The sequence below is a fragment of the Callithrix jacchus genome, chromosome Y, assembly GCF_049354715.1.
Source record: "Callithrix jacchus isolate 240 chromosome Y, calJac240_pri, whole genome shotgun sequence".
In the NCBI taxonomy this organism is placed as follows: Eukaryota; Metazoa; Chordata; class Mammalia; order Primates; family Cebidae; genus Callithrix; species Callithrix jacchus.
Window position 1 is genome coordinate 2,613,754 of NC_133525.1, and position 26,247 is coordinate 2,640,000.

Below are 26,247 nucleotides of genomic sequence, written 5' to 3' on the forward strand. Positions count from 1 at the left end.
TGTGTTGCCTGTGTGTGGTATGTGATGTGTATGTGGGTTTGTGTGTGGGTGTGAGGGTGTGTGTGATGTGTGGGGCTGTGGGGCATGGGGGTGTGTGGGGTATGTTGGGTGTGTGATGTGTGGGCGTCGGGTGTGTGATGTGTGTGGGTGTGTGTGGGGCTGTGTGGGGTGTGTGGGTGTGAGGGTGTGGGCTGTGTGATGTGTGTATGAGGTGCTGTGTGTGGGGTGTGTGTGTGTGGGGTGTGTTGCCTGTGTGTGGTATATGATGTGTATGTGGGTTTGTGTGTGGGTGTGAGGGTGTGATGTGTGGGGCTGTGGGGCATGGGGGTGTGTGGGGTGTGTTGCATGTGTGTGATGTGTGTGGGGGTGTGTGTGTGTGAGGGGCTGTGTGAGGGGTGTGTGGGTGTGGGCTGTGTATGGGGTGTGTGATGTGTGTGTGAGGGGCTGTGTGGGGTGTGTGTGTTTGTGGGGTGTGTTGCCTGTGTGTGGTATGTGATGTGTATGTGGGTTTGTGTGTGGGTGTGATGTGTGGGGCTGTGGGGCATGGGGGTGTGTGGGGTGTGTTGCGTGTCTGTGATGTGTGTGGGGGTGTGTGTGTGAGGGGCTGTGTGTGGGGTGTGTGGGTGTGAGGGTGTGGGCTGTGTGGGGTGTGTGTGTGTGGGGTGTGTTGTATGTCTGATGTGTGTGGGGTGTGTTGCCTGTGTGTGGTATGTGATATGTGGGTTTGTGTGAGGGTGTGTGTGGGGTGTGATGTGTGTGTGAGGGGCTGTGTGGGGTGTGTTGTATGTCTGATGTGTGTGGGGTGTGTTGTATGTCTGATGTGTGTGGGGTGTGTTGCCTGTGTGTGGTATGTGATGTGTATATGGGTTTGTGTGTGGGTGTGAGGGTGTGATGTGTGGGGCTGTGGGGCATGGGGGTGTGTGTGGGGTGTGTTGCGTGTGTGTGGTGTGTGATGTGTGTGTGTGTGTGAGGGGCTGTGTGGGGTGTGTGTGTGTGGGGTGTGTTGCGTGTCTGATGTGTGTGGGGTGTGTTGCCTGTGTGTGGTATGTGATATGTGGGTTTGTGTGAGGGTGTGTGTGGGGTGTGATGTGTGTGTGATGTGTGTGGGGGTGTGTGTGAGGGGCTGTGTGGGGTGTGAGGGTGTGGGCTGTGTATGGGGTGTGTGATGTGTGTGTGAGGGGCTGTGTGGGGTGTGTGAGTGTGGGGTGTGTTGCGTGTCTGATGTGTGTGGGGTGTGTTGCCTGTGTGTGGTATGTGATACGTGGGTTTGTGTGAGGGTGTGTGTGGGGTGTGATGTGTGTGTGGGTGTGAGGGTGTGTGTGATGTGTGGGGCTGTGGGGTATGGGGGTGTGTGTGGGGTGTGTTGCGTGTGTGTGTGTGAGGGGCTGTGTGTGGGTGTGAGGGTGTGGGCTGTGTATGGGGTGTGTGATGTGTGAGGGGATGTGTGTGGGGTGTGTTGCCTGTGTGTGGTATGTGTATGTGGGTTTGTGTGAGGGTGTGTGTGGGGTGTGATGTGTGGGTGGGTGTGGGGGTGTGTTTAGGGTGTGGGGTTGGTGTGTGCGGTGGGTGTTGTGTGGTCCGGGTGTGGGTGTGTGGAGTGTCAGCGGCTGTGGGGGGCGTGGGGGTATATGTGGGGTGTGTTTAGTGTGTGTGGGGTGTGTGATGTGAGGGGCTTTGTGTGGGGTGTGTGTGTGTGTGGGGTGTGTTGCCTGTGTGTGGTATGTGATGTGTATGTGGGTTTGTGTGTGGGTGTGAGGGTGTGTGTGATGTGTGGGGCTGTGGGGCATGGGGGTGTGTGGGCTATGTTGGGTGTGTGATGTGTGGGCGTCGGGTGTGTGACGTGTGTGTGTGTGTGAGGGGCTGTGTGTGGGGTGTGTGAGTGTGGGGTGTGTTGCGTGTCTGATGTGTGTGAGGTGTGTTGCCTGTGTGTGGTATGTGATATGTGGGTTTGTGTGAGGGTGTGTGTGGAGTGTGATGTGTGTGGGGTGTGTTGTATGTCTGATGTGTGTGGGGTGTGTTGCCTGTGTGTGGTATGTGTATGTGGGTTTGTGTGAGGGTGTGTGTGGGGTGTGATTGTGTGGGTGTGATGTGTGTGTGTGTGTGAGGGGCTGTGTGTGGGGTGTGTGAGTGTGGGGTGTGTTGCGTGTCTGATGTGTGTGAGGTGTGTTGCCTGTGTGTGGTATGTGATATGTGGGTTTGTGTGAGGGTGTGTGGGGTGTGTGATGTGTGTGTGTGTGTGTGTGAGTCTGTGTGGGTGTTGAGTGCAGTGGTTCAACCTCAGCCCCCTGTAACCTCCGCCTCCCGGGTTCAAGCGATTCTCCGGCCTCAGCCTCCTGAGTGTCCGGGACCACGGGCCCCACCAGCCCGGCTCATTTCTGTATTTTTCGTGGAGATGCGGTTTCACCACATTGGTCAGGCTGGTCTCGAACTCCAGGCCTCGTGATCCGCCCTCCTCGGCCTCCCGACGTGGTGGGATTCCAGGCTGGAGCCCCCACGCCCGGCCGAAGGTGCCAAGTTTTGAGGGTTTTGTCCCGAAGTGGCTGCTTCGACCTCCCGGTTTCGTCCGTGGGACACGGAGCCTCCCTGTTACTGTTACTGAATCCAGGGGACCGTGGAGTTGATCTCGGTAAGTCTGTTGTATCCTCATCATCTTTTGAGATGGGGTCTTGCTGTGCTGTCCAGGCTGGAGTGCAGTGGGGCGATCTCAGCTCACTGCAGCCTGCGCCTCCCGGGTTCAAGCGATTCTCGTGCCTCAGCCCCCGGAGTAGCTGGGATTATGGGTGTCTGTCATCGCGCCCGGGGAATTTTGGGTTTTTACTAGAGATGGGGTTCCCCATGTTGGCCAGGCTGGTCTAGAACCCCTGACCTCAGGTGACCCGCGCACCCCGGCCTCCCACAGTGCTGGGATGACAGGCGGGAGCCCCCACGCCCGGCCCCGGCTGCAGTTTCAACGTGGGGTTCCCTGTGACGGGCAGCACCGTCCCGGGCGGCCACGGTCGCCACGTCTGCCTCTTCCCACCCTCGGGACACCGTGGCCGGCCTTCCTTGAGGGAAACGTGGCTTTTGGGGAGCCCGTGTCAAGTTCTGCTTTTCAGCTCTGGGGGCGGCTGGAGATGGGGAGAGTCTCAGGGACTCCCCCGGGTCTGTGTCCAAGAACCAACAAGGGGGTCCCCGGGGCCATCGTGGGGCACTGGCTTTCCTGGGCTTGCTGTGGAGGACGGGTGGGGGGACGGTTAGGGCTGCAGGTCTGAGGGGCTGGTGCATCCCGAGCCCCCAGGAGGATGAGCAGAGGCCGCACGCCACAGGTGTAGCCTCTTTGGGGTCGGGTCTGCTGGGGGGACAGCCGCGCACATGCCCACGTCTGCCACGTCTGCCACATCTGCCACTGCAGTCCAGCGTGGGTGATGAGAGCCAGACTCTGTCTCCAAAGGACACGGGCAGTGGGGAGTGTGGTTCTGAGGCTCCGCGCCACCCGGCTTCCTGCCCTGGGCCCCCAGATTCTCCTGCAGGGTTGCTCTGAGTGGGGCCGAGTCCCTGGCACGGAGGACAGGGGCTCAGGGCCTCTGTCACCCGGGGAGGGGCGTGCGTCCTGCTGTCCCGCTCAGGTTGTCCCCGTGAGCTGTTGGCCACGGCTGCCACCCAGGTCCACTGTGGTTTTACGGCAGAGCTGTGTGCTGGGGGCCGAGGGACCCCCGGGAGCCGTGTTGTCTGTGCACCTCTGCCTGCTGCTCCATGAGGTCAGGGTGTGCTGTGCTAGGGAGATGGGGTGACTCTGTCCCCATAGAGTGGCTGTTCTCGTGGCCACCTTGTGACCAGGGCACCCCATGTGGTCAGAGCCACTCATGACTCCCACGTGGTCAGATCTGCCTTGGGACGTGGTACCAGGCTGGACACAGGTGCAGCACGGGCAGGACACGGGCCAGTGATGGACCCGTGGGAGACTGCAGTGAAGGCCCGGCCACCCTGCGGAAGAGCTGGGGCAGCCCCCACCCAGGAGCTGCGTGGCCTCATCCTGTGGCTGACGGGGCGGCCGCGTGCTGCACTGCTGACACCTTAACCTGCTCCCCAGGTCCCGAGTGGCGTTTGTGGCAGCAAATCCTGGAGGGGCCGGGGCTGGGGGGTCCTCTGTGCCCTTCCAGGGCCTGCCCGTGGGTCACGGGGAACGTGGTTTGAGGCCCCGGCTGTCGAGCACCGTCTTGCAGTGTCAGACTCTGCAGGGTTTGTGCTGGGTGGGGTCTGTGTCCCGTCAGCCACGATGTGGCACCTCAGGGCCCCTGTGCTGTGCGGCTCCAACCCCTGGGCCTGGGCCTGGCATTTAGGGGTGCTGTGTGGGGCCGACCTCGGCCTCTGTGAGTCATAAAGTCCTATCTGTCCCCGCTCCGTCCCCCCCATCCTCCGTCCTCCCTGTCCCCCCACCCAGTTCCCTTCCTCCCCAGGAGGCCCGTTTTCTCACAAAACTGCTGGCTGTGGGTGTGTCTGGGTCCGGCTCTGCCTCTGCCTCATTTCGGCATCTGATGCCCACGACGGTTCTGCCCCAGCTCCCCGTTTTTCCTCCCCTTCATCCCCATCTGCAGCTCCCCTCCCCCTCCTCCCCTCCCCCTTTCCTCAGTTCTCTTCCTCCCCTCCTCCCCACTCCTCTCCTCCCCTCGTTTCCTCCTCCTGTTGCTCTCCAATCCTCCTCCCCCAGCCTCCTCCTCCCTCTCCTGCTCCCATCCTCCTCCTCCTCCCCCAGCCTCCTCCTCCTCCCCCCATCCTCCTCCTCCCCCAGCCTCCTCCTCCCTCATCCTCCTCCCCCAGCCTCCTCCTCCCTCTCCTGCTCCCATCCTCCTCCTCCTGCCCCATCCTCCCATCCTCCTCCTCCCTCTCCTGCTCCCATCCTCATCCTCCTCCTCCGCCTCCACATCCCTCCTCCCCACCATGCCGCCTCCTCCTTCCCCCCACACGTGGACTCCAGCACAGGTGTGTGTGTGCACAGCAGGCAGAGATCCGGCTCAGGGCGTGGGTCACCCACTGGGGAGGTGGGAGGCGGGGGGTGCTTGTGGAGCGCGGGGAGCAGGGACTGCAGCGGGCACTCGGGGGACGTGCAGGGGTTTCAGCAGGGACACTGGGTGGGGAGGCCGCTGTGTTCCCTTCCAGGGCCCCAGGGAGGCCTCTGCCATCTCAGCCTGGAACCCACACGGGGTCTCCTCCTCGTGTCCCCCAGGCCGGCCCATCCCAGCCAGGCAGGTGCAGCCACACGGGGTCTCCTCCTCGTGTCCCCCAGGCCGGCCCATCCCAGCCAGGCAGGTGCAGCCACACGGGGTCTCCTCCTCGTGTCCCCCAGGCCGGGCCATCGCACCCAGGCAGGTGCAGCCACACGGGGTCTCCTCCTCGTGTCCCCCAGGCCGGCCCATCGCACCCAGGCAGGTGCAGCCACACGGGGTCTCCTCCTCGTGTCCCCCAGGCCGGCCCATCCCACCCAGGCAGGTGTAGCCACCCGGGGTCTCCTCCTCGTGTCCCCCAGGCCGGCCCATCGCACCCAGGCAGGTGCAGCCACACGGGGTCTCCTCCTCGTGTCCCCCAGGCCGGCCCATCCCACCCAGGCAGGTGCAGCCACACGGGGTGTCCTCTCCTCGTGTCCCCCAGGCCGGCCCATCCCAGCCAGGCAGGTGCAGCCACCCGGGGTCTCCTCCTCGTGTCCCCCAGGCCGGCCCATCCCACCCAGGCAGGTGTAGCCACCCGGGGTCTCCTCCTCGTGTCCCCCAGGCCGGCCCATCGCACCCAGGCAGGTGCAGCCAGACCCCCCCCAGCGCCAGCAATCACCGCGCCTGTGTGAATAAATAAAAATTTATCATTCGGTACAAACGCACTCGTTTTCCACAAAACACAACGCGGACGTTTTTACAGCGGCTGCAGGTCCTCGTCCCCGCACGCGAACTCGTACAGGTCCACGGCGCCCAGGGGCGAGGGCGCCTCGAAGAAGGGCCTCTGGGCCAGCGGCGACCGCAGCGCACTCAGCTTCTGCTCCACAGGGCTGAGCTCGGCCTCGAACCTGCAACGAGGGGATGGCAAAGGCGTGTCTGGCGGCGCCGCGGGCCCTGGAGCTGCAGGTGCCGACCCAGCTGTGCGCTCCCGGCCGGCGGTGCCACCTGCACCAGTGGTCCCTGGGGAGGGGGCTGTGGTCACAGGACGGTCACACCCCCGGCGCCAGGTCCCCGCAGCGGCTTTCCCAGGGCAGGAATCCGGGGGCGCGCGTTTCTCGAAGCCACGTGACGGGGACTCAGAGCAGCGCTGACCTGCGTGGACGCGCTTACAGGTTTCTGCGGGGTCCACGCGGGAAGGCAGAACAAAACCCGGGATGTGACACGGTTTCAAAAACGGCGCGGCCACGCGTGGCTTAGGATTGTCCCAACACACGCACGGGCTCCCGGGGACCAGAACGCACAGCAGCACGAGGCCTGCACATGCGCGCGCGGTGAGCCATCCGCAGTGACAGAGGACAGTGCCCCGGGACACCGGCGTGGCCACCGGCCGCACAGACCCTCGGAGATCCGGTGTGGACACGTCTGCTCTGCAACATGCCCCCGGAAGCCTGGCGCTGAGATCCCCACGGTCCCGGTCACTCCCGGCCATGGACGAGAGTGCGGCCAACCAGGGCGGGAGCGGACACGGAAGGTGGCACGTGGCTACCTGAGCGTGGGGCCGGCTGTGCCGCAGACCTGGGCTGGGCGGCGATGGCGGTGGATACTGGTCAGGTGGGGAGCAGGGGGACGGAGGCGGAGAATGGGGGGAGGAGGGGCAGCACGAAAATGGGGGGCAGGAGAATGGGGAGAATGGGGGGAGGAGGGGCAGCACGAAAATGGGAAGCAGGAGAATGGGAGTGGGGAGCATGAAAATGGGGAGGAGAATGGGAGGGGGGAGCATGAAAATGGGGAGCAGGAGAATGGGAGGAGGGGGAGCAGGAAAATGGGGAGGGGAATGGGAGGGGGGAGCATGAAAATGGGGAGGAGAATGGGCGGAGGAGGGTGACCATGAAAATGGGGAGCAAAATGGGAGCGGGGAGCATGAAAATGGAGAGGAGAATGGGAGGGGGGAGCATGAAAATGGGGAGGACAATGGGAGGGGGGAGCATGAAAATGGGTGGGAGAATGGGAGGGGGAGCATGAAAACGGGGAGCAGAATGGGAGGACGGAGAGCATGAAAATGGGGAAGGGGAGGGGGAGCAGGGACACACGGATGGCGGGGGGTGTGGGGGGCGCAGCGGGAGCCCCAGGAGCTCGGCAGGAATGGGAGGGGCGTCTGGGGAGGCGCAAGGGTTAGAACGCAGCTCCGTGGAGCCCGTGGGTCGGGAACTATAGAGTGTTTTGAGCTGCCGGTAAGTGACAACGCCTGACTCGGCCGCGCTCCCAGGGCCCACTGAGAAGAGAGGAAAGGGCTTCGGTCAGCGGCCCAGGCTGCCGCGTGAAGGCACCTGGAGAACAGAAGGAAAACCAGAACAAAGGCAACAGAAAATCAGTGGCACTCGTGGTTCCGTGACAAGACAGAAAATCGGTGGCACTCGTGGTTCCGTGACAAGACAAAATCGGTGGCACTCGTGGTTCCGTGACAAGACAGAAAATCGGTGGCACTCGTGGTTCCGTGACAAGACAGAAAATCGGTGGCACTCGTGGTTCCGTGACAAGACAGAAAATCGGTGGCACTCATGGTTCCGTGACAAGACAGAAAATCGGTGGCACTCGTGGTTCCGTGACAAGACAGAAAATCGGTGGCACTCGTGGTTCCGTGACAAGACGAATCGACCGTCCTTACCCCCACTGTTCATGCAGAGAAACAGAAATGGGCATCGCGCCCGCGGGACACGCCAGCGCTGTGGATGCTGCGGATGTGAAACCCACAAGCAGGAAACGTCGCCGATGATGACGAAATCACTTGGGGGAACACACAAGGGTCTGGAGCACGGGAACCGGCCAAGCTCCCTCTAGGGCGGGTGCGGGGGCTCAGGCCGCTCTTCCCAACACTCTGGGGCCTGAGGCGGGCAGAACCCTTGAGCTCACGTGTTCAAGACCAGCCTAAACCCCATCTCCACAAAAGTTACCGGGCGTGGGGGCGCTGGCCTGTCATCGCAGCGACCCCCCAGAAAACAAAACCTCACGGACATGGCCTGAGCCAGCTTCTGATAACCGTCACTTTTGCTTTTTTGAGACATGGAGTTTCGCTCTTATTTCCCAGGCTGGAGTGCAATGGTGCAACCTCAGCTCACAGCAGCCAACAGCTCCCAGGTTCAAGCAGTTTTCCTGCGTCCGCCTCCCAGTCGCCGGGATCACAGGCATCTGTGCCACCACGCCCGGCTCACTTTGTGTCCTTGTAGTAGACACGGGGTTTCACCATGTTGCCCAGGCTGGTTTTGAACTCCCGACCTCACGTGATCGGCCCGCCTCGGCCTCCCAGTGTTGGGATTTAGAGGCGTGAGCCACCGCACCGGCTGAATTCGATTTTTAGTTAAAAGCCTCTCACAAAGCTGCCGTTCCCAACGGCTTCCCTGGCCAATTCCACCAAACAGGTCCAGGAAATTCATGAAAATTCCGGTAACGACAGTTCTGGGGGGAACAGACGGGAGCACATGTTGCCCTGACGTTAGTAACGGGTTTGTACGTTGAGGCGCAGGCATCGACACACCCGAAACTTCCGTGGTGCCACCATCGAGCACTTAATGAGAAACCGAGGCCCACACGGGGTCACTGGTGAATTCTACCAGACATCGAGGGAGAAGTAACAGGTCGGCGCTACGCACTCTTCCAGAGAACACGGGGAGACCATACTGCTCCCCATTCCCTGAGCCAGCATTACCCCAACACCAAAGCCAGACCCAGATATTGCAAAAACAGCAGCCGGCCGGGCGCGGCGGCTCATACTTGCCACCCGAGCACTTTGGGAGGCCGAGGAGTGAGGATCCCTTGAGCCCAGGAGTTTGAGGCCAGCCTGGGCAACACAGCAAGACTCTCTTAAAACAACTAGCTGGGTGTGGAGACACAGTCCTGCAGTCCCAGGTGCTCGGGAGGCCGGGACGAGAGCATCACCTGAGCCCGGGAGGTGGAGGTGAGGTGAGATCCCACCGCTGCACTCCAGCCCTGGTGACAGAGCAAGACCCTGACTCACCCCCCAGCCCCCCAAATCACACTGTAGGTTCCAGGCCACGCAGTAGGCAAGAGGAAGATGACAGGTGGCCCCCCACTTTGGGACGTCGAGGTGGGAGGATCACCTGAGGTCAGGAGCTCGAGACCGGCCTGGCCAACATGGTGAAACCCCCGTCTCTAATAAAAATACAGAAATTAGCCGGGCGTGGTGGGGGGCGCCTGTAGTCCCAGCTAGTTGGGAGGCTGAGGCCCGAGAATCGCTTGAACCCGGGAGGCGGAGGTCGCAGTGAGCGGAGATCACGCCATTGCGCTCCAGCCTGGCGCCAGAGCGAGACTCTCTCTAAAAAGAAAGAAAGAAAAAAAAAAAAGGACGTGCAGAGCGCGGTGAAAAGCAAGCGGGAAACGGGACGGAACCTGGTAAGTTTATTTCCTGGAGGTGCAGAGCACAAGGTCGATGAACGTATTTCTAGATGCTGCCGACACGTAACTGGAGACGGGAACCGCAGAAGGACCGTTTACAACACCAGAAAAGCCACTAACACCCGTGTAGACGTGTCACAACGTCCACGTAAAGTGTAGCGGGAAAGCTAGACAGTCCCGCCGGGAGAAATGAGACAGCTGACGGACGGTGCCCGTGGACGGGGCCACGCAGGGCTATGGACAGGCAGCCGGGCCCACGGGTCCGTTCACTCAGCAAGATCTCGCTCAAAGTTCGGATTTTTTTTTTTTTTTTTTTTTTTTGAGACGGAGTCTCGCTCTGTCGCCGAGGCTGGAGTGCGGTGGCACAAACTTGGCTCACTGCAACCTCCGCCTCCCGGGTGCAAACGGTGTTACCGGCACGTTTTAATAAAATGTTCAGTAGAGATGGGGTTTCAGCAAGTTGGCCAGGCTGGTCTCAAACTCCTGATCTCAAGCGATCCATGCACCTCGGCCTCCCAAAGTGCTGGGATTGCAGGCGTGACCACGGCGCCCGAGCTCAGCAGAAGTTTTTGTGGAAGCAGCTTATTTTCATGCAAAGGCAAAGCCGAATAGCCAGGACGGTGGGGAACAAGAGCACTGAGCAGCTCAGCACAGGATGGCGACAGGGGCCTCATCGCTGCAGCGTGTGCCCCTGAGGCTGGGGAGGTACAGAGTGTGGTCAGGGGCAAGCGCTGCCCCCCACGCCAGAGTCCAACACGCATTTCCACGGAGACGACGGGCTGAGTCTAAAAATCAAAAACGGCCCGACACTCCCACGTGCCACCGGAGTCGCAGGCTTCTCCCTGCAGGGAACGGACAGACGCCTGCAGCCGCGGAACACAGGCAGGTTCAGGAACGGGCGGCACCCGGCGCACCTGCTGTCACCACGCCCAGGCGACCCCGTGGCTTTGCTAACGCGGTGCTGGGACAGCTGGACACCCAGAGGACAAGGGCAGCCTCCATCCGACCGTCACAGCCCACGGGAACGGTTATGCAGGTGGACCCTAGACCCCAGTGAACACGGGAAAACGTGGAGGGGAAATCTGGGGGTTTGGCTTCGGGAATGAGTCCTCAGACCACACACCAAAAACGCAGCTGTAAAGTCACACTAGTCAGCGCCTGTCCCTCCGAGTTCACAGCACCGCGCAGACGCCCGTGAACAGGGTGAAAACGTCAGAAACTGCGGAAAACGCAAACGTGTCACAGATAAAGGGTCTGGATCCCGAGGTCCTGAGGAAGCCTTCAACCCGGGGACAAGGGGACAGGGGCCCTGGAATGGACTCAGGCCCCAGGGAGGCCGGCAGCCACCGACCCCGCAGGCGACAGCCGTGAGCTGAGAACACACGCGCACAGGGAACCCGTGTTCACTCAGCCTCCCTGTTCTCCAGGATCACAGAACCCCACACGGCCGTCCCCGCCGAACTGTCCCCGCGTCGCGTTCCCCCCCACTCCTCGTCACTGCTTCTGCGTCCCATGTCCCCTCCTCACTGCCCCCGAGTACCTGTCCCCCCACACTGCCCCCGTGTCGCATTCCCCCCACCTCTTCTCACTGCCCACGTGTCCCCCCCGTCACCCCACGTGTCCCCCTCACTGCACCCCACGTTCCCACGCACTGCCCTCGTGTCCCATCCTCATGGCCTGCCCGTGTCCCCCGTCCCTGCCCCCCATCCCCGGCAGGCACTCACCCGTCCTCCCAGGGCTCTCCCGCAGCCTCCTCGGCCACCAGGATGTCATACTCCTCGGCCGCGTACTTCTCCCAGTCCGAGAGTTCGGGGCCGCCGCTGTCACTGTCCTGGAGGAAGCGCGCATGTCAGGGACACAGCGGGGCGCAGCGCAGGCTGCCTGCCCACGTCCTGAGCACGAAGTTCTCGCGCTGTGACACGGGGGTGGGGGTGGGGGGCCTGCGGTGCTGGCCCGAGTCACAGTCAGAGTGGGGGAGCCCTTTCCTAGCTGTCCGTCACCGCAGCAGCGCTGACTCACGGCGGTCTCGTCGCTCAGACCCTCTCCCAAGGCGTCCTCCCCCCAAACCCCCGGTCCCTCCTTCCCACCTCGTCCCCCCCCCCCCCCCCCCCCGGTCTCTGCGGGCCGCGCCGTCCTCCCACCCTACGCCATCCATCTCGTCTCCTGGGACCGTCCCCGCCCCGCCCCCACCCCGTTCCCCCCTCTCCCCGGGCCGTCCCCTCCCCACCCCCACCCCGTTCCCCCCTCTCCCCGGGCCGTCCCCGCCGCATCCCCACCCCCGTCCGCCCCCTCTCCCCGGGCCGTCCTCCCCGCCCCGCCCCCGGCCCCGGCCGTTACCCCGCGACCCCCGCTCACCCTGAGCAGGGACAGCTGCTCCTTCTGCTCGTGGTCGAGGTACTTCTCGATGTTGAAGAACGTGTCGAAGAAGACGTTGGCGAGCTTGCAGCGCTTCAGGTCCTGCAGCGTGATCCGCCCTGCAGGGAGGGAGCGTGTCCGGGGCGTGAGCCCGGCCTCACCTGCGGGGTGCGCGCCTGTGCTGTGTGGCCGGCATCGCGTGCTCGAGGATGGCTCTGGGCGGGACCAGGGCGTGGAAGGACGACGCTCGGGGTCACCTGCGCCCGAAGGATGCGTGGGCTGGGACGTGGGACAGACAGGGAGGCGCGACCAGCGCGGACCCCTGGATGTGAAATTACAGAGACCGGAGCTCCACGTGCAGGCAGCGCCAGAGGCCGTCCTGGGATGCTGAGCACGTGGAGTCCCACGGCCAGGGAGGGGCGGGGCCGGGGGAGGGCCTGCAGGGAGGGGCGGGGCCGGGGGAGGGCCTGCAGGGAGGGGCGGGGCCGGAGGGAGGGGCCGCAGGGAGGGGCGGGGCCGGAGGGAGGGGCCGCAGGGAGGGGCGGGGCCGGGGGAGGGCCTGCAGGGAGGGGCGGGGCCGGGGGAGGGCCTGCAGGGAGGGGCGGGGCCGGAGGGAGGGGCCGCAGGGAGGGGCGGGGCCGGAGGGAGGGGCCGCAGGGAGGGGCGGGGCCGGGGGAGGGCCTGCAGGGAGGGGCGGGGCCGGACGGAGGGGCCGCAGGGAGGGGCGGGGCTGGGGGAGGGACGGGGCCAGAGGGAGGAGCTGCAGGAAGGGGCGGGGCAGGAGGGAGAGTCTGCAGGGAGGGGCGTGGCCGGAGGGAGGGGCTGCAGGGAGGGGCGGGGCCGGAGGGAGGGGCCGCAGGGAGGGGCGGGGCCGGGGGAGGGCCTGCAGGGAGGGGCGGGGCCGGACGGAGGGGCCGCAGGGAGGGGCGGGGCCGGGGGAGGGGCGGGGCCAGAGGGAGGAGCTGCAGGAAGGGGCGGGGCAGGAGGGAGAGGCTGCAGGGAGGGGCGTGGCCGGAGGGAGGGGCTGCAGGAAGGGGCGGGGCCAGAGGGAGAGGCTGCAGGGAGGGGCGGGTCGACAGGGAGGTGCGGGGCGGGGCCGTGGCGACAGGGAGAGGAAAGGCAGTGGGGCCACGGGGAGGGACCACAGGGAGGGTCCGCGGGCGGGGCGGCCTCAGAGCCGTTCCCAACGTGAAAGCCCAGTGCTGGATCCCGAGACGCAGAGCAGAGCCAGGCGGCGGGGTGCGCGCGCCGCTTTGCCTTGGACGGCACTGGGTGGGGGGTGCAGGAGGAGTTGGGGCAACAGGTGGGGGTACAGTGGTGAGCGGAGCAGAGGGGTGGAGGGAGGCTTCCCTGTGCGGCATCAGCAGAAACGTGGCTACCGGTCCCTCAGCCTGGTGCCCGTGCCCCCGTGCGCCCCGGCCCTGGGTTCCGCAGGTCACTGGGGGTGCCCACGTCCTGAGCACGACGTCCTCGCACCGTGACACCGGGGGCCTGCGGTGCTGCTGACCCTCCCCACAATCTCACAGTGGGCGGGGCCGTTTGGCAGTGTCCCCTCGCGGCAGGGACATTCCCTCACCCTGGGCCATCCACCTCTCACCTGTCCCACCCTGACCTTGGGGCACCCCCTCTCACCTGTCCCACCTCACCCTGGGCCGTCCCCCTCCTCACTCATCCCCACCTCACCCTGGGCCATCCCTGCCTCACCCATCCCACTCACACTGGGCCGTCCACGAACACCCTGGGCCGCACCCCCCTCATCCACCCTCTCACCCTGGGCCATTCACCTGTCACCTGTCCCACCCTGACCTTGACCCACCCCCTCTCACCTGTCCCACCTCACCCTGGGCGGTCCCCCTCCTCACTCATCCCCCTCTCACTCTGGGCCGTCCCCCCTCACCCGTCCTCCCACTCACCCTGGGCCGTCTCCCCCTCACCCGTCCCCCCCCCCACCCTGGGCCACACCCCCCTCACCCTGGCCTGTGCCCTCCCGAGGCGTCACCTTCGGTCCTCGGCTTGACGAGGTCCAGCATCTGGCAGAGGCAGTCCTGGAAGGGCAGGGACTCGATGGCCATGCTGTCCAGCCTCCGGCACTGCTCCTCGTAGAAATACTCCAGCTCGAACATGGACAGGGCGCCATCCCCGTCCAGGTCCATGCACCGGAACCAGTACTCGATGCTGCGGCCGGAGAGCTCTGTGAGCTTCCCCCGCCCCTGCCCCGGGCCCTCCCAGTCCACCCCTGCAGCCCCACCCACGGGCCCACGCAGCCGGCCCCCTGCAGCCCCACCCATGGGACCTCTCAGCCCGCGCTCTGCGGCCCTAAGCCCCCCAGCCCGCCCCTGCAGCCCCCGTCCCAACAGGCCCTCCCGGCCCACCCCCTGCAGCCCCTGGGCCCGGACCCTCCCAACCCGCCCCCTGCAGCCCCATGCACCGGCCGTCTCTGCCTGCCCTCTGCAGCCCCGGGCCCCCCAGCAGGCGTGCACACATCCACCCGGGACCCATGTCACAGGCGAGTCTCTGAGCTCCACCAGCAGAAGGAAAGCAGCTGGGGCAGGAACCCACCTGGCAGCCCCAACCCCGACCCTCTGCCCGCCCCCTGCAGCCCCAACCCCGACCCTCTGCCCGCCCCCTGCAGCCCCGGGCCCCCCAGCAGGCGTGCACACATCCACCCGGGACCCATCACAGGCGAGGCTCCCAGCGCCTCCAGCAGAAGGAAAGCAGCTGGGGCAGGACCCACCTGGTGGGCGTCTTCTTGTCTTCTTCAGAGATGAGAAACCACACGAAGTCGGCGTAGCTGATCTTGCCTTCCTTCTGCACTCTTCTGCCTCTTAGATTGGAGGCCAGGATGGAGTCAGGGAGGGCAGCACAGGCAGGGAGCCCCTGCCCATGGCCCCGGGGAGAGGACCCCCAAGGCCCAGCCCTCCTCCGGCTCCTCCAGGGAGGAGAGAAGGCCACACAGCCAGACGGCTTCCCCCAGGTCCAGGCTTCCCCCAAGTGCAGGTGGGGTCGGGAGCTCCCCCATCACTTCCACGGCCCCGGGTGCCCTCAGCGACCCCTTCTAGGGGCTCATGGCGCCCGACAAAAACCCCTGGCCTGGGCCATCCCCTTTCTCGGACCTCACGTGACACAGGTTCTTGTGCCACCCCCCCCCCCGTCCCACGAGAGGGCAATGGGACCCGAGCTCTCACGTGGCACTGGCCGTCAGGCGCCTGAGTCCTACGTACCGCGTGACCGCTCCCGAGAAGATCCTGTCGATCATCTTGGTAGAAATGGCTGCAAAGGAATCGGGGTTGATGGGCAGCCCGCAGCGGGCCTCGGTCCTGATGCCACGACCCCCAGAGCCGCACCTGGGACCCAATGCCGGGAGGCGGCCTGAGCTGGGGGGGGCCTGGGGCCCCTACACCCCTGCAGGCTCCTCCCGGGTGCCCACCGCACCTTCCCGTGAAGCGGGGCGAGGCCCAGCATCAAATCCCCGGTGAGCGAAGCTGCCTGCGGTTCAAAGAGCGGAGCCTCAACCCTTCTGCTTCCAGAGGCACAGTTAGTTCCATCACAAGAAACGCGTTCCGCCGAATTTCACTCACAAAAGGCAACAGTGAACGCGCTGCGGCCGCCAGTGTCCCAAGCCGGCCGTCCCCGCGGTCACCACGGTCCCCGGGACGCACGGGGCCAAGATGCCCCCAGCTTCAGGCCGCGCCACGTGAGAAACAGCCCAGCCGGCCGCACCCGCCACCCCAAGACCCAGGGTGGGCCCCACAGGAACAGAGACCTGCGGCCGGCGCGCGTTCACAGGGGCACGAGCGCTGGGTTCTGGGCTGATTCCCAGGGGTGCAAGCGTTGGCACGGGCCACACGGGGCTGCGCTCTTTTCCCAGCTAGGTACGGAGCTCAGGCGTCTCCCTGAACTGAGTGACAAACACAGCCAGGAAATGCTGCGTCTGCCCAGGTGCGCATCCCACGCAGGCAGGGTGGGGTCCACCACGACGTGGCCCAGGGCGGGGCTCACCCTCGGGGGGCCACGCAAAACTGCCAGCGAGCTCGGAAATCCTCTTCTTGGTAATAAGGTTTTCTTTGGGGGGGGGGAGACTAAAGAAATCCTTTAGAAAATGAAAGCCACACGGGAACATGTAGGTTTCTGCTCCTGCAAGTCTCCCTGGGTCTCTGAGGACGGGTGAGGCGGTGACCGCTCGGAGGGCGGCTGGGAGGCCCCGACTCCCGCTGCTGAATCTGAGCCACCTCGAAGCCTGGGGCCCCCCACTTTCAGGAGCTGCCCAGTGAGACATGGGATGGAAACTGGTCCAGGCCTTGGAGGCTGGAACCTGGAGCCTGTGAGGGTTCGGGTTCGGGTTCGCGTTAGGTCCTAACCATGAAAACCCGCGACGATGGTGTCGCAAAGGGACGGCTGTCACAGCCTCGGGACCAGCGGCGCACACTGACCCTGTAGCCGCTACGCACCAGAAGTGTGGTGCAGCCGGGACCCAGACACAAGGGGTGGCCTGGGGGGACAGGCAGCTGCAGACCAGGGAGGCCCGTGAGAGAAGGCGCTCGCTGTTTCCTCGCCCGCCTGCGCCTCTGACCCTGCGCACTGTGCTGGGCGTCTCCGCACCCCGCCCATCCCTCTGCCCCACGCACGGGGGTCATTGAGCTCAGTGCCCGCGCGCCCCGCCCGGCGCTCTGCCCCACACACCGTGGTCATTGAGCTCGATACCCCCGCACCCCGCCCGTCTCTGCCCCACGCACCGGGGTCATTGCACTCCGTGTCCCGCGCCCCGTCCGCCACTCTGCCCCACGCACGGGGGTCATTGAGCTCAGTGCCCGCGCGCCCCGCCCGTCTCTCTGCCCCACACACCGTGTTCATTGAGCTCGATACCCCCGCACCCCGCCCGTCTCTCAGCCCCACGCACCGGGGTCATTGAGCTCCGTGTCCCCAACTGCCGGTGTGCCCCACGCAGCGTCATTGCACTCCGTGTCCCCGCACCCCGCACGCCACTCTGCCCCACGCACTGTGGTATTGCGCTCTGTGTCCCCGCGCCCCGCCCGCCCCTCTGCCCCACGCACGTGGTCATTGCCCTCCGTGTCCCCGTGCCCCGCCCGTCTCTCTGCCCCAAGCACCATGGTCATTAAGCTCGCTGTCCCCGCACCCCACCCTGCTGCTCTGCCCCACACGCCGTGGTCATTGCGCTCCGTGTCCCCGCGCCCCGCCCTTCTCTCTGCCCCACGCACAGTGGTCATTGCGCTCCGTGTCCCCATGCCCCGCCCGTGTCTCTGCCCCACGCACAGTGGTCATTGCCGTGTCCCCGTGCCCCGCCCGTCTATCTGCCCCACGCACGTGGTCATTGCCCTCCGTGTCCCCGCGCCCCGCCCGTCTCTCTGCCCCAAGCACCATGGTCATTGCGCTCCGTGTCCCTGCGCCCTGCCCGCCCCTCTGCCCCACGCACGTGGTCATTGCCCTCCGTGTCCCCGCGCCCCGCCCGTCTCTCTGCCCCAAGCACCGTGGTCATTGAGCTCGGTGTCCCCGCACCCCACCCTGCTGCTGTGCCCCACACGCCGTGGTCATTGCGCTCCGTGTCCCCGTGCCCCGCCCGCCACTCTGCCCCACACGCCGTGGTCATTGCGCTCCGTGTCCCCGCACCCCGCACGCCACTCTGCCCCACGCACCGTGGTCATTGTGCTCCCTGTCCCCGCGCCCTGCCCGCCACTCTGCCCCACGCACCGTGGTCATTGAGCTCGGTGTCCCCGCGCCCAGCCCGTCTCTCTGCCCCATGCACAGTTGTCATTGAGCTCGGTGTCCCCGCACCCCACCGTGCTGCTCTGCCCCACACGCCGTGGTCATTGCGCTCCGTGTCCCCGTGCCCCGCCCGCCACTCTGCCCCACACGCCGTGGTCATTGCGCTCCGTGTCCCCGTGCCCCGCCCATCCCTCTGCCCCATGCACAGTGGTCATTGCGCTCCGTGTCCCCGCGCCCCGCCTGCCCTCTGCCCCACGCACGTGGTCATTGCCCTCCGTGTCCCCGTGCCCCGCCCGTCTCTCTGCCCCACGCACCGTGGTCATTAAGCTCGCTGTCCCCGCACCCCACCCTGCTGCTCTGCCCCACACGCCGTGGTCATTGCGCTCCGTGTCCCCGCGCCCCGCCCGCCCCTCTGCCCCACGCACCGTGGTCATTGTGCCGCGCCAGGTCGTGCGCGTCGATGAGCAGGTCGTGGTCCGTGTCCAGCTCCCAGAACTTGCAGTAGATGACGTAGAAGTGCTCGTAGGAGAAGAACTCGGTCAGCTGGTTGATGTCCGCCTCCTCCTCCAGCAGCGCTACGTTCTGCCAAAGGACATGGGGCGGGGGCTGAGCTCCGAGGTGGCTGCGGGCAGGGAGAAGGCTGGGGCGGAGGGCGGGGCCGCTCCGTGGGTGCTGGGGACGGGCAGCTGTGGCGGGGGTGCTCCGAGTGGGGGCAGTTCCAGGTTGGGGGAACTGCAGCATGGAAACAGCTTGCTAGGCGGGAGTGGGGGTGCTGTAGGCCCAGGGCTCCCAGGACATGGGGAAAGGGAAGGGAGGGGGTGGGAGAGAAAACAGGGAGGAAAGGGAAGGAGGGTGGTGAGAAGAGGGAGGGGACGGGGACGGGGGAGAAAGGAAGGGGGCGGGAAGGGGTGGAAAGGGAGAGGGGGAGGGACATGGGGAGGAACAGAGGAGGGGGAGGGAGAGGAGGAAGAAAAGGGGATGGGGGAGGAGAAGCGGGGGGGGGGGTGGAGGAGAAGCGGAGGGGGAGGAAAGGGTTAGGGGCCGCCGCACCTGCAGGAATGAGCTCCTCCGCAGCTCAGCGCAGGTGATCCTGCCGGACCAGGACCGGTTCACTGCGTAGAAGATGCGCTGGATGACCTGCGGGGGTGCGTCAATGTCCTGGGTGTGCAGACCCCGAGGGGCCTCACCCCTCGCAGAGACGGGGAACGGGGGCAGACGGGCACTGCCTTGGTCTCAGCAGACCCAGGCCCACCAGGGAACAGGCGGGGGCAGTGGGAAGGGCCCTGCGGGAGGCACCACCCCAGGCTGCGCTCGGGGAGGGTCTGGTCACGGGTGCCCCTGTGGACAGGTGGGAAAAGGGGCGTGGACACCCCAAAAAACCACGGTCTGCACGACAGCCTGACTCGATGAATGCTACACTCTGGCCGGGCGCGGGGGCTCACGCCTGTCATCCCAGCACTTTGGGAGGCTGAGGCAGGCGGATCACTTGAGGTCAGAAGATCGAGACCATCCTGACCAATATGGTGAAACCCTGCCTTTTTTTTTGAGACGGAATTTCACTCTTGTCACCCAGGCTGGAGTGCAATGGCGCGATCTCGGCTCACCGCAACCTCCGCCTCCTGAGTTCAGGCAATTCTCCTGCCTCAACCTCCCCAGTAGCTGGGATTACAGGCACGCGCCACCGTGCCCAGCTAATTTTTTGTATTTTTAGTAGAGACGGGGTTTCACCATGTTGACCGGGATGGTCTCGATCTCTTGACCTCGTGATCCACCCGCCTCGGCCTCCCAAAGTGCTGGGATTACAGGCGTGAGCCACCGCGCCCGGCCGAAACCCTGTCTTTGACTGTGGGGAGGCACCACGTGGGGCACCCAGGGCGGCTCCTCGCTGAGCGAACCGTGCGCTGACCACACGTGGGGCTGCATCCCGGGACGAGCAAGGCCTCCTGCCTCCCATCCAGGAGGTCATCCCACTCCCTGCGTGAGGCCTCCTGAGCCTGTCGAACCCCTGACAGCTCCAGGTTATCTGAAGTCTCAGCAGAGGAACCACAACCTATCACGTCTACTGTGTAGCCAGAATGACTGAGACAGACGTGCGGGAAAGAGGAGGCACGGACCCACAAACACCACTGCTGAAAGTCACAGGCTGCGTTTAGGATGTGTGCGCTTCCCCACCTGAGTCCTCCCACACAGCAGACATGTGCTCCCACCCACCTCAGAGTCGCACCACACAGGAGACGTGTGCTCCCACCCACCTCAGAGTCCTCCCACACAGCAGACATGTGCTCCCACCCACCTCAGAGTCCTCCCACACAGCAGACATGTGCTCCCACCCACCTGAGTCCTCCCACACAGCAGACATGTGCTCCCACCCACCTCAGAGTCGCACCACACAGGAGACGTGTGCTCCCACCCATCTCAGAGTCCTCCCACACAGCAGACATGTGCTCCCACCCACCTCAGAGTCACACCACACTGGAGACGTGTGCTCCCACCCACCTGAGTCCTCCCACAGCAGACATGTGCTCCCACCCACCTCAGAGTCCTCCCACACAGCAGACATGTGCTCCCACCTACCTCAGAGTCCTCCCACACAGGAGACGTGTGCTCCCACCCACCTGAGTCCTCCCACACAGCAGACATGTGCTCCCACCCACCTCAGAGTCCTCCCACACAGCAGACATGTGCTCCCACCCACCTCAGAGTCACACCACACTGGAGACGTGTGCTCCCACCCACCTGAGTCCTCCCACACAGCAGACATGTGCTCCCACCCACCTCAGAGTCGCACCACACAGGAGACGTGTGCTCCCACCCACCTGAGTCCTCCCACACAGCAGACATGTGCTCCCACCCACCTCAGAGTCACACCACACTGGAGACGTCTGCTCCCACCCACCTGAGTCCTCCCACACAGCAGACATGTGCTCCCACCCACCTCAGAGTCGCACCACACAGGAGGCGTGTGCTCCCACCCACCTGAGTCCTCCCACACAGCAGACATGTGCTCCCACCCACCTCAGAGTCACACCACACTGGAGACGTCTGCTCCCACCCACCTGAGTCCTCCCACACAGCAGACATGTGCTCCCACCCACCTCAGAGTCGCACCACACAGGAGACGTGTGCTCCCACCCACCTGAGTCCTCCCACACAGCAGACATGTGCTCCCACCCACCTCAGAGTCACACCACACTGGAGACGTCTGCTCCCACCCACCTGAGTCCTCCCACACAGCAGACATGTGCTCCCACCCACCTCAGAGTCGCACCACACAGGAGGCGTGTGCTCCCACCCACCTGAGTCCTCCCACACAGCAGACATGTGCTCCCACCCACCTCAGAGTCACACCACACTGGAGACGTCTGCTCCCACCCACCTGAGTCCTCCCACACAGCAGACATGTGCTCCCACCCACCTCAGAGTCGCACCACACAGGAGACGTGTGCTCCCACCCACCTCAGAGTCACACCACACTGGAGACGTGTGCTCCCACCCACCTGAGTCCTCCCACACAGCAGACGTGTGCTCCCACCCACCTCAGAGTCACACCACACAGCAGACATGTGCTCCCACCCACCTGAGTCCTCCCACACAGCAGACATGTGCTCCCACCCACCTCAGAGTCACACCACACTGGAGACGTGTGCTCCCACCCACCTGAGTCCTCCCACACAGCAGACATGTGCTCCCACCCACCTCAGAGTCCTCCCACACAGCAGACATGTGCTCCCACCCATCTCAGAGTCCTCCCACACAGCAGACATGTACTCCCACCCACCTCAGAGTCCTCCCACACAGCAGACGTGTGCTCCCACCCACCTCAGAGTCCTCCCACACAGCAGACGTCTGCTCCCACCCATCTCAGAGTCGCACCACACAGGAGACGTGTGCTCCCACCCACCTCAGAGTCCTCCCACACAGCAGACATGTGCTCCCACCCACCTCAGAGTCCTCCCACACAGCAGACATGTGCTCCCACCCACCTCAGAGTCGCACCACACAGGAGACGTGTGCTCCCACCCACCTCAGAGTCCTCCCACACAGCAGACGTGTGCTCCCACCCACCTCAGAGTCACACCACACTGGAGACGTGTGCTCCCACCCACCTCAGAGTCGCACCACACAGGAGACGTGTGCTCCCACCCACCTCAGAGTCCTCCCACACAGCAGACATATGCTCCCACCCACCTCAGAGTCCTCCCACACAGCAGACGTGCTCCCACCCATCTCAGAGTCCTCCCACACAGCAGACGTGTGCTCCCACCCACCAGAGTCCTCCCACACAGCAGATGTGTGTTCCCACCTTAGAGTCCTCCCACAAAGCAGACATGTGCTCCCACCCACCTGAATACTCCCACACAGCATACGTGTGCTCCTATCTCAGTGAGTCCTCTCACAGGGCAGACGTGCTCCCACCCAAGTCCTCCCACAGAGCTACATGTGCTCCCACTCACCTGAATTCTCACAGAGATCTGTGCTCTCACATCAGAATCCGCCCACACAACAGACGTGTGCTCCCACACACCTCAGAGTCCTCCCAGAGAGCGGCCGTGTGCCCCTGCCCACCTCACTGAGTCCTCCCAGAGAGCAGCTGTGTGCTCCCGCCCACCTCACTGAGTCCCGCATGGAGCAGATGTGTGTCCCACCCACTGCACTGAGTCCTCCCACCTCACTGAGTCCTCCCAGAGAGCAGCTGTGTGCTCCTGCCCACCTCACTGAGTCCCGCATGGAGCAGATGTGTGCCTCACCCACTGCACTGAGTCCTCCCACCTCACTGAGTCCCGCATGGAGCAGATGTGTGCCTCACCCACCGCAGTGAGTCCTCCCACGTCACTGAGTATCCCACGGAGCAGATGTGTGCCCCACCCACTGCACTGAGTCCTCCCACCTCACTGAGTCCCGCATGGAGCAGATGTGTGCCTCACCCACTGCACTGAGTCCTCCTACCTCACTGAGTATCCCACGGAGCAGATGTGTGCCTCACTCACTGCACTGAGTCCTCCCACCTCACTGAGTATCCCACGGAGCAGATGTGTGTGCCACCCACTGCACTGAGTCCTCCTACCTCACTGAGTATCCCACGGAGCAGATGTGTGCCTCACCCACTGCACTGAGTCCTCCCACCTCACTGAGTATCCCACGGAGCAGATGTGTGCCTCACCCACTGCACTGAGTCCTCCCACCTCACTGAGTCCCCCACGGAGCAGATGTGTGTCCCACCCACTGCACTGAGTCCTCCCACCTCACTGAGTATCCCACGGAGCAGATGTGTGCCCCACCCACTGCACTGAGTCCTCCCACCTCACTTAATATCCCACGGAGCAGATGTGTGCCCCACCCACTGCACTGAGTCCTCCCACCTCACTGAGTATCCCACAGAGCAGATGGGTGCCCCACCCACCTGAGTTCTCCTACCTGACTCCTCCCAGAGAACAGCCTGCTGCCCCCGCCCACCTCCCTGAGTACCCACGAAGCAGTGGGGACAGCCCCCGTTTTTGTGGGTGCCCTGCCATGTGTGTCAGGAAACAGGTGTGAGGCTGCTGTGCCCTCCAGCGGCTTCAGACCCGCCCGGTACTCAGGCGTGCCGGCGATTGTGACACGCAGTGGCCTGCGGCTGCCAGGGTCACCCCGAGGGCGGCACTGCTGCAGTGTCTATAATCCGGGGATGTCCTCAGCCTCCCGCGGTGGGGAGTGGGGTCGGGGCAGTGTGAGCTGCGTGTGCCGGGGGCCTGGGCCGCGCTGAGACGGCGGCGGTGGCTGCGCTGCGCTCTGGTTCTGGGATGTGGGGCCCCATCCCGAGGATGGAGACGCGCCCAGAGCAGCCGCAGCTGTGGGCCCAGGACAAAGTCCTCCTGCACGTGTGTGGGTGGGGAGGGGTGCCGGCCACTGGGAGGGAGGGGCTGTGCGCCAGGGGTGGGGGCGCCTGGGGAACTGGGGCGGAGTCGGGCAGGGTGGGGGCTCCAGCCCCGCGCGCCCATCCCTGAGTCCCAGGCACGGCGGAGACACCCTGCCAGGGACCTGCCGCTTCCTCCTGCAGCTCAGAGCTCCCCATCCACGGCGGCAACTCCAGAAACACGCCCTGCCCTCCCCACCGTGCCCCAGCCCGGAACCGCCTCCCTCGGGGAAGCTCCCCACCCGCCGCAGGGGGGAAGCAGCAGGTGCTCACCGTGGTGATGTAGCGCGAGTGGAACTCGGACGCCTCCTTCAGGAACGACAGCCCGGGGTGCGTGTTCACCACGTCCTAACGGCAGGAAGACACGAGGCGCGGTGTGGACGCCGGCCTCTCGTGAGTGGGGATGAGGGGTGCGGTGTGGACACGAGCCCTCCCGTGAGGGATGAGGGGTGCGGTGTGGATGCGGATGAGGTGTGTGGTGTAGACTCAGATGGGGTGTGAGGTGTAGATTTGGCCCTCCTGTGAGAGATGAGGTGTGTGGTGTAGACTCGGAGGTGGCGTCCGGTGTAGACTCGGCCCTCCCGTGGGAGATGAGGTGTGCGGTGTAGACACGAGCTCTCCCGTGGGAGATGAGATGTGCAGTGTAGACACAAGCCCTCCCGTGAGGGATGAGGTGTGCGGTGTAGACATGAGCTCTCCCGTGAGGGACGAGGTGTGCGGTGTAGACACGAGCTCTCCCGTGAGGGATGAGGTGTGCGGTGTAGACCCAGATGAGGTGTGTAGTGTAGACGTGGCCTCTCACCTGCAAGAAGGGGACGAAGTCCTCCTGCACCAGGAAGTTGCAGCCGGGGCTCATGAGCAGGTGGACAAACTTGGCGGCATCATCGTGGCAGTTGTGGAGGATTCTGGAAGGACAGGATGACTGGGCGCCCCCCTCACAGACGCAGGCTGGACGGCAGGGCAGGTGGCCACACACACGACGGCCGGGCCTGTGCCCAGGTGCGGGTTCCCCTCTCGCTGTGGCAGCCCCGGGGACACCAATCCTGGTGCCATGCGGACTCAGGGCCGCCTCCGCCCTCCCAACACGGCCCCTGCCCGGCCCCGGACTCACTTTCTCCACATGGCGACGAACTTGTGGACGGACACGGAGCCCGTGCGCTCCCCGCCGGCGCCATAAAAGAGCGGCCCCTTCCAGTAGAGGGGGCAGCCGCAGGCCTGAGGCAGAGAGAGGGAGGGTGGGCATTCAGCGGGGCCCGGACAGCTGCCTCCTGCGCCCACCTCACGCCTGAGCCACGCTGCCCAGAGACCGCCGCTGCGGGAGCGAGGACGCCCGGCGGGGCGCGCCTGCTGTCTGCACACTCAGCGCGGGTTTTGCTCCAGCCTTTGAGCTCAGTGATGAGAACTGAGCACGGGAGTGCTGGCACACAGTACCCCCTGACCGGGGGCCGTGCATGGGCACTGGGACCGGGGCGGCTGCATCCCCAGCGTGTGGAAACCCAGCGGCACCTCCGAAGAACCAGTGTAAATGGCCACGTCGCCTGGACACTGCGTGGAATGTGACAGCGATGGACACGTCCCATGGAATGTGTGCACACACCCGCAGCAGTGACCACGGCAGGTCCTCAGCCGCAAAGACAGGTGTGAGGAAGGAAAGTTTAAAATCTGTGCCCCACACTTGCCACGCAAGGTCGCAGACACGTGGCAGAGACGGAAGGGAAAGTAACGGTCGGCTGGGAGCATCACCACGATACGGGAAACACTGCTTAAAACTCAACCCCGGCCGGGCGCGGGGACTCAAGCCTGTCATCCCAGCACTTTGGGGGGGCCGAGGCAGGTGGGTCACGTGAGGCCAGGAGTTCCAGACCAGCCTGGCCAACATGGCGAGACCCCATCTCTGCTGAAAACACGACACCCAGCTGGGTGTTGCAGTGCACGGCTGGAATGCCAGCGGCCCGGGAGCTGAGGCACGAGAATCACTTGATGCCAGCGGGCGGTCGCTGCGGTGAACTCCAGCCTGGGCGACACAGCGAGACTCCGTCTCAAAACAGTAAGGAAGAAAACAGAACTCAGCCACGTCGGCTGTAACCACGGATCCTGCAAACATCAGCGAGTCAGTGGACGCTCGGGGATCCCTCTGGACTAGCACCTGGAGCCAAAGGGGAAACCACGTCGGAAAATCTGAAAGGGCTGTTTGTGCAAAAAACTGAGTCCACAATTTAAAACCTTCCCAGCAAGAAAACGGCAGCCCCCACAGGCGGGTCCCATGAGCGCCACCAAACGCTGAAGGAAGAAGGACACGGGCTCCCCCCGAGATAAAAGGAGGGCGTCCGAGGCGGCACGGGCTGCGCACCGTCAGGGACCCAGGAAGTCAGAGGCCGGTGATCGCCGGACAGCGGAGGCAGAATCCCTGCACGGACACACAGCGGGAAGTCCAACTCGGTGATAATTTACAGGTCACAAGCGTACAACACACCAGGAAAGCAGACAGAGGGACACGCTGATCCTAATCAAGGGTGCGATGGCCTGAATGCCCCCAAGATTCACGTGCTGAAATCCTCTCCCCAGGTCGATGGCATCGGGAGGTGGGGCCTCATGAAGGCGATGAGCACCCTTTCTCTAAGGGAACCCCGAGAGCTCCCTCACCCCTCTGCCCTGTGAGGACTCGGCGGGATGTTGCCGTCTGTGACCCGGGGCCGCAGGTCCTCCCCGTCCTGCACGGCACCATCTGTGACCCGGGCCGCAGGT

The 26,247-nt window shown here is 64.6% G+C and overlaps 2 protein-coding genes across 5 annotated transcripts in view; one reads left to right on the plus strand and one right to left on the minus strand.

Moving 5' to 3' along the window:
• The first annotated feature begins 631 nt into the window (after positions 1-631).
• Positions 632-5,844, plus strand: LOC144581270 (uncharacterized). Its single transcript, XM_078364420.1, has 2 exons — positions 632-2,012; positions 2,162-5,844. Exon 2 carries the CDS (start codon positions 4,515-4,517, stop codon positions 5,712-5,714), a length of 1,200 nt encoding a protein of 399 aa, XP_078220546.1. The 5' UTR covers positions 632-2,012; positions 2,162-4,514; the 3' UTR covers positions 5,715-5,844.
• The window catches only part of LOC128928017 (serine/threonine-protein phosphatase 2A regulatory subunit B'' subunit beta), a 42,547-nt gene continuing 22,110 nt past the window's right edge, over positions 5,811-26,247 (minus strand). For 3 of the 4 annotated variants that reach the window (XM_078364419.1, XM_078364416.1, XM_078364418.1), the window contains exons 3-13: positions 24,614-24,717; positions 24,305-24,407; positions 23,776-23,850; positions 18,660-18,746; positions 18,035-18,191; positions 15,110-15,158; positions 14,623-14,712; positions 13,888-14,063; positions 11,889-12,007; positions 11,258-11,364; positions 5,811-6,031 (exon numbers count right to left, since the gene is read on the minus strand). In XM_078364419.1, the coding sequence (XP_078220545.1) occupies positions 5,881-6,031; positions 11,258-11,364; positions 11,889-12,007; positions 13,888-14,063; positions 14,623-14,712; positions 15,110-15,158; positions 18,035-18,191; positions 18,660-18,746; positions 23,776-23,850; positions 24,305-24,407; positions 24,614-24,717 (1,218 nt within the window). In that variant the 3' untranslated portion in view covers positions 5,811-5,880. Of the gene's footprint in view, positions 6,032-9,519; positions 10,753-11,257; positions 11,365-11,888; positions 12,008-13,887; positions 14,064-14,622; positions 14,713-15,109; positions 15,159-18,034; positions 18,192-18,659; positions 18,747-23,775; positions 23,851-24,304; positions 24,408-24,613; positions 24,718-26,247 lie in introns of those variants that run through there. The other variant, XM_078364417.1, reaches the window with a different exon arrangement.

Excerpts from the sequence above, each read along its gene's own strand:
- LOC144581270 (XM_078364420.1), top strand. The coding sequence starts at position 4,515 with ATGCCCACGACGGTTCTGCCCCAGCTCCCCGTTTTTCCTCCCCTTCAT.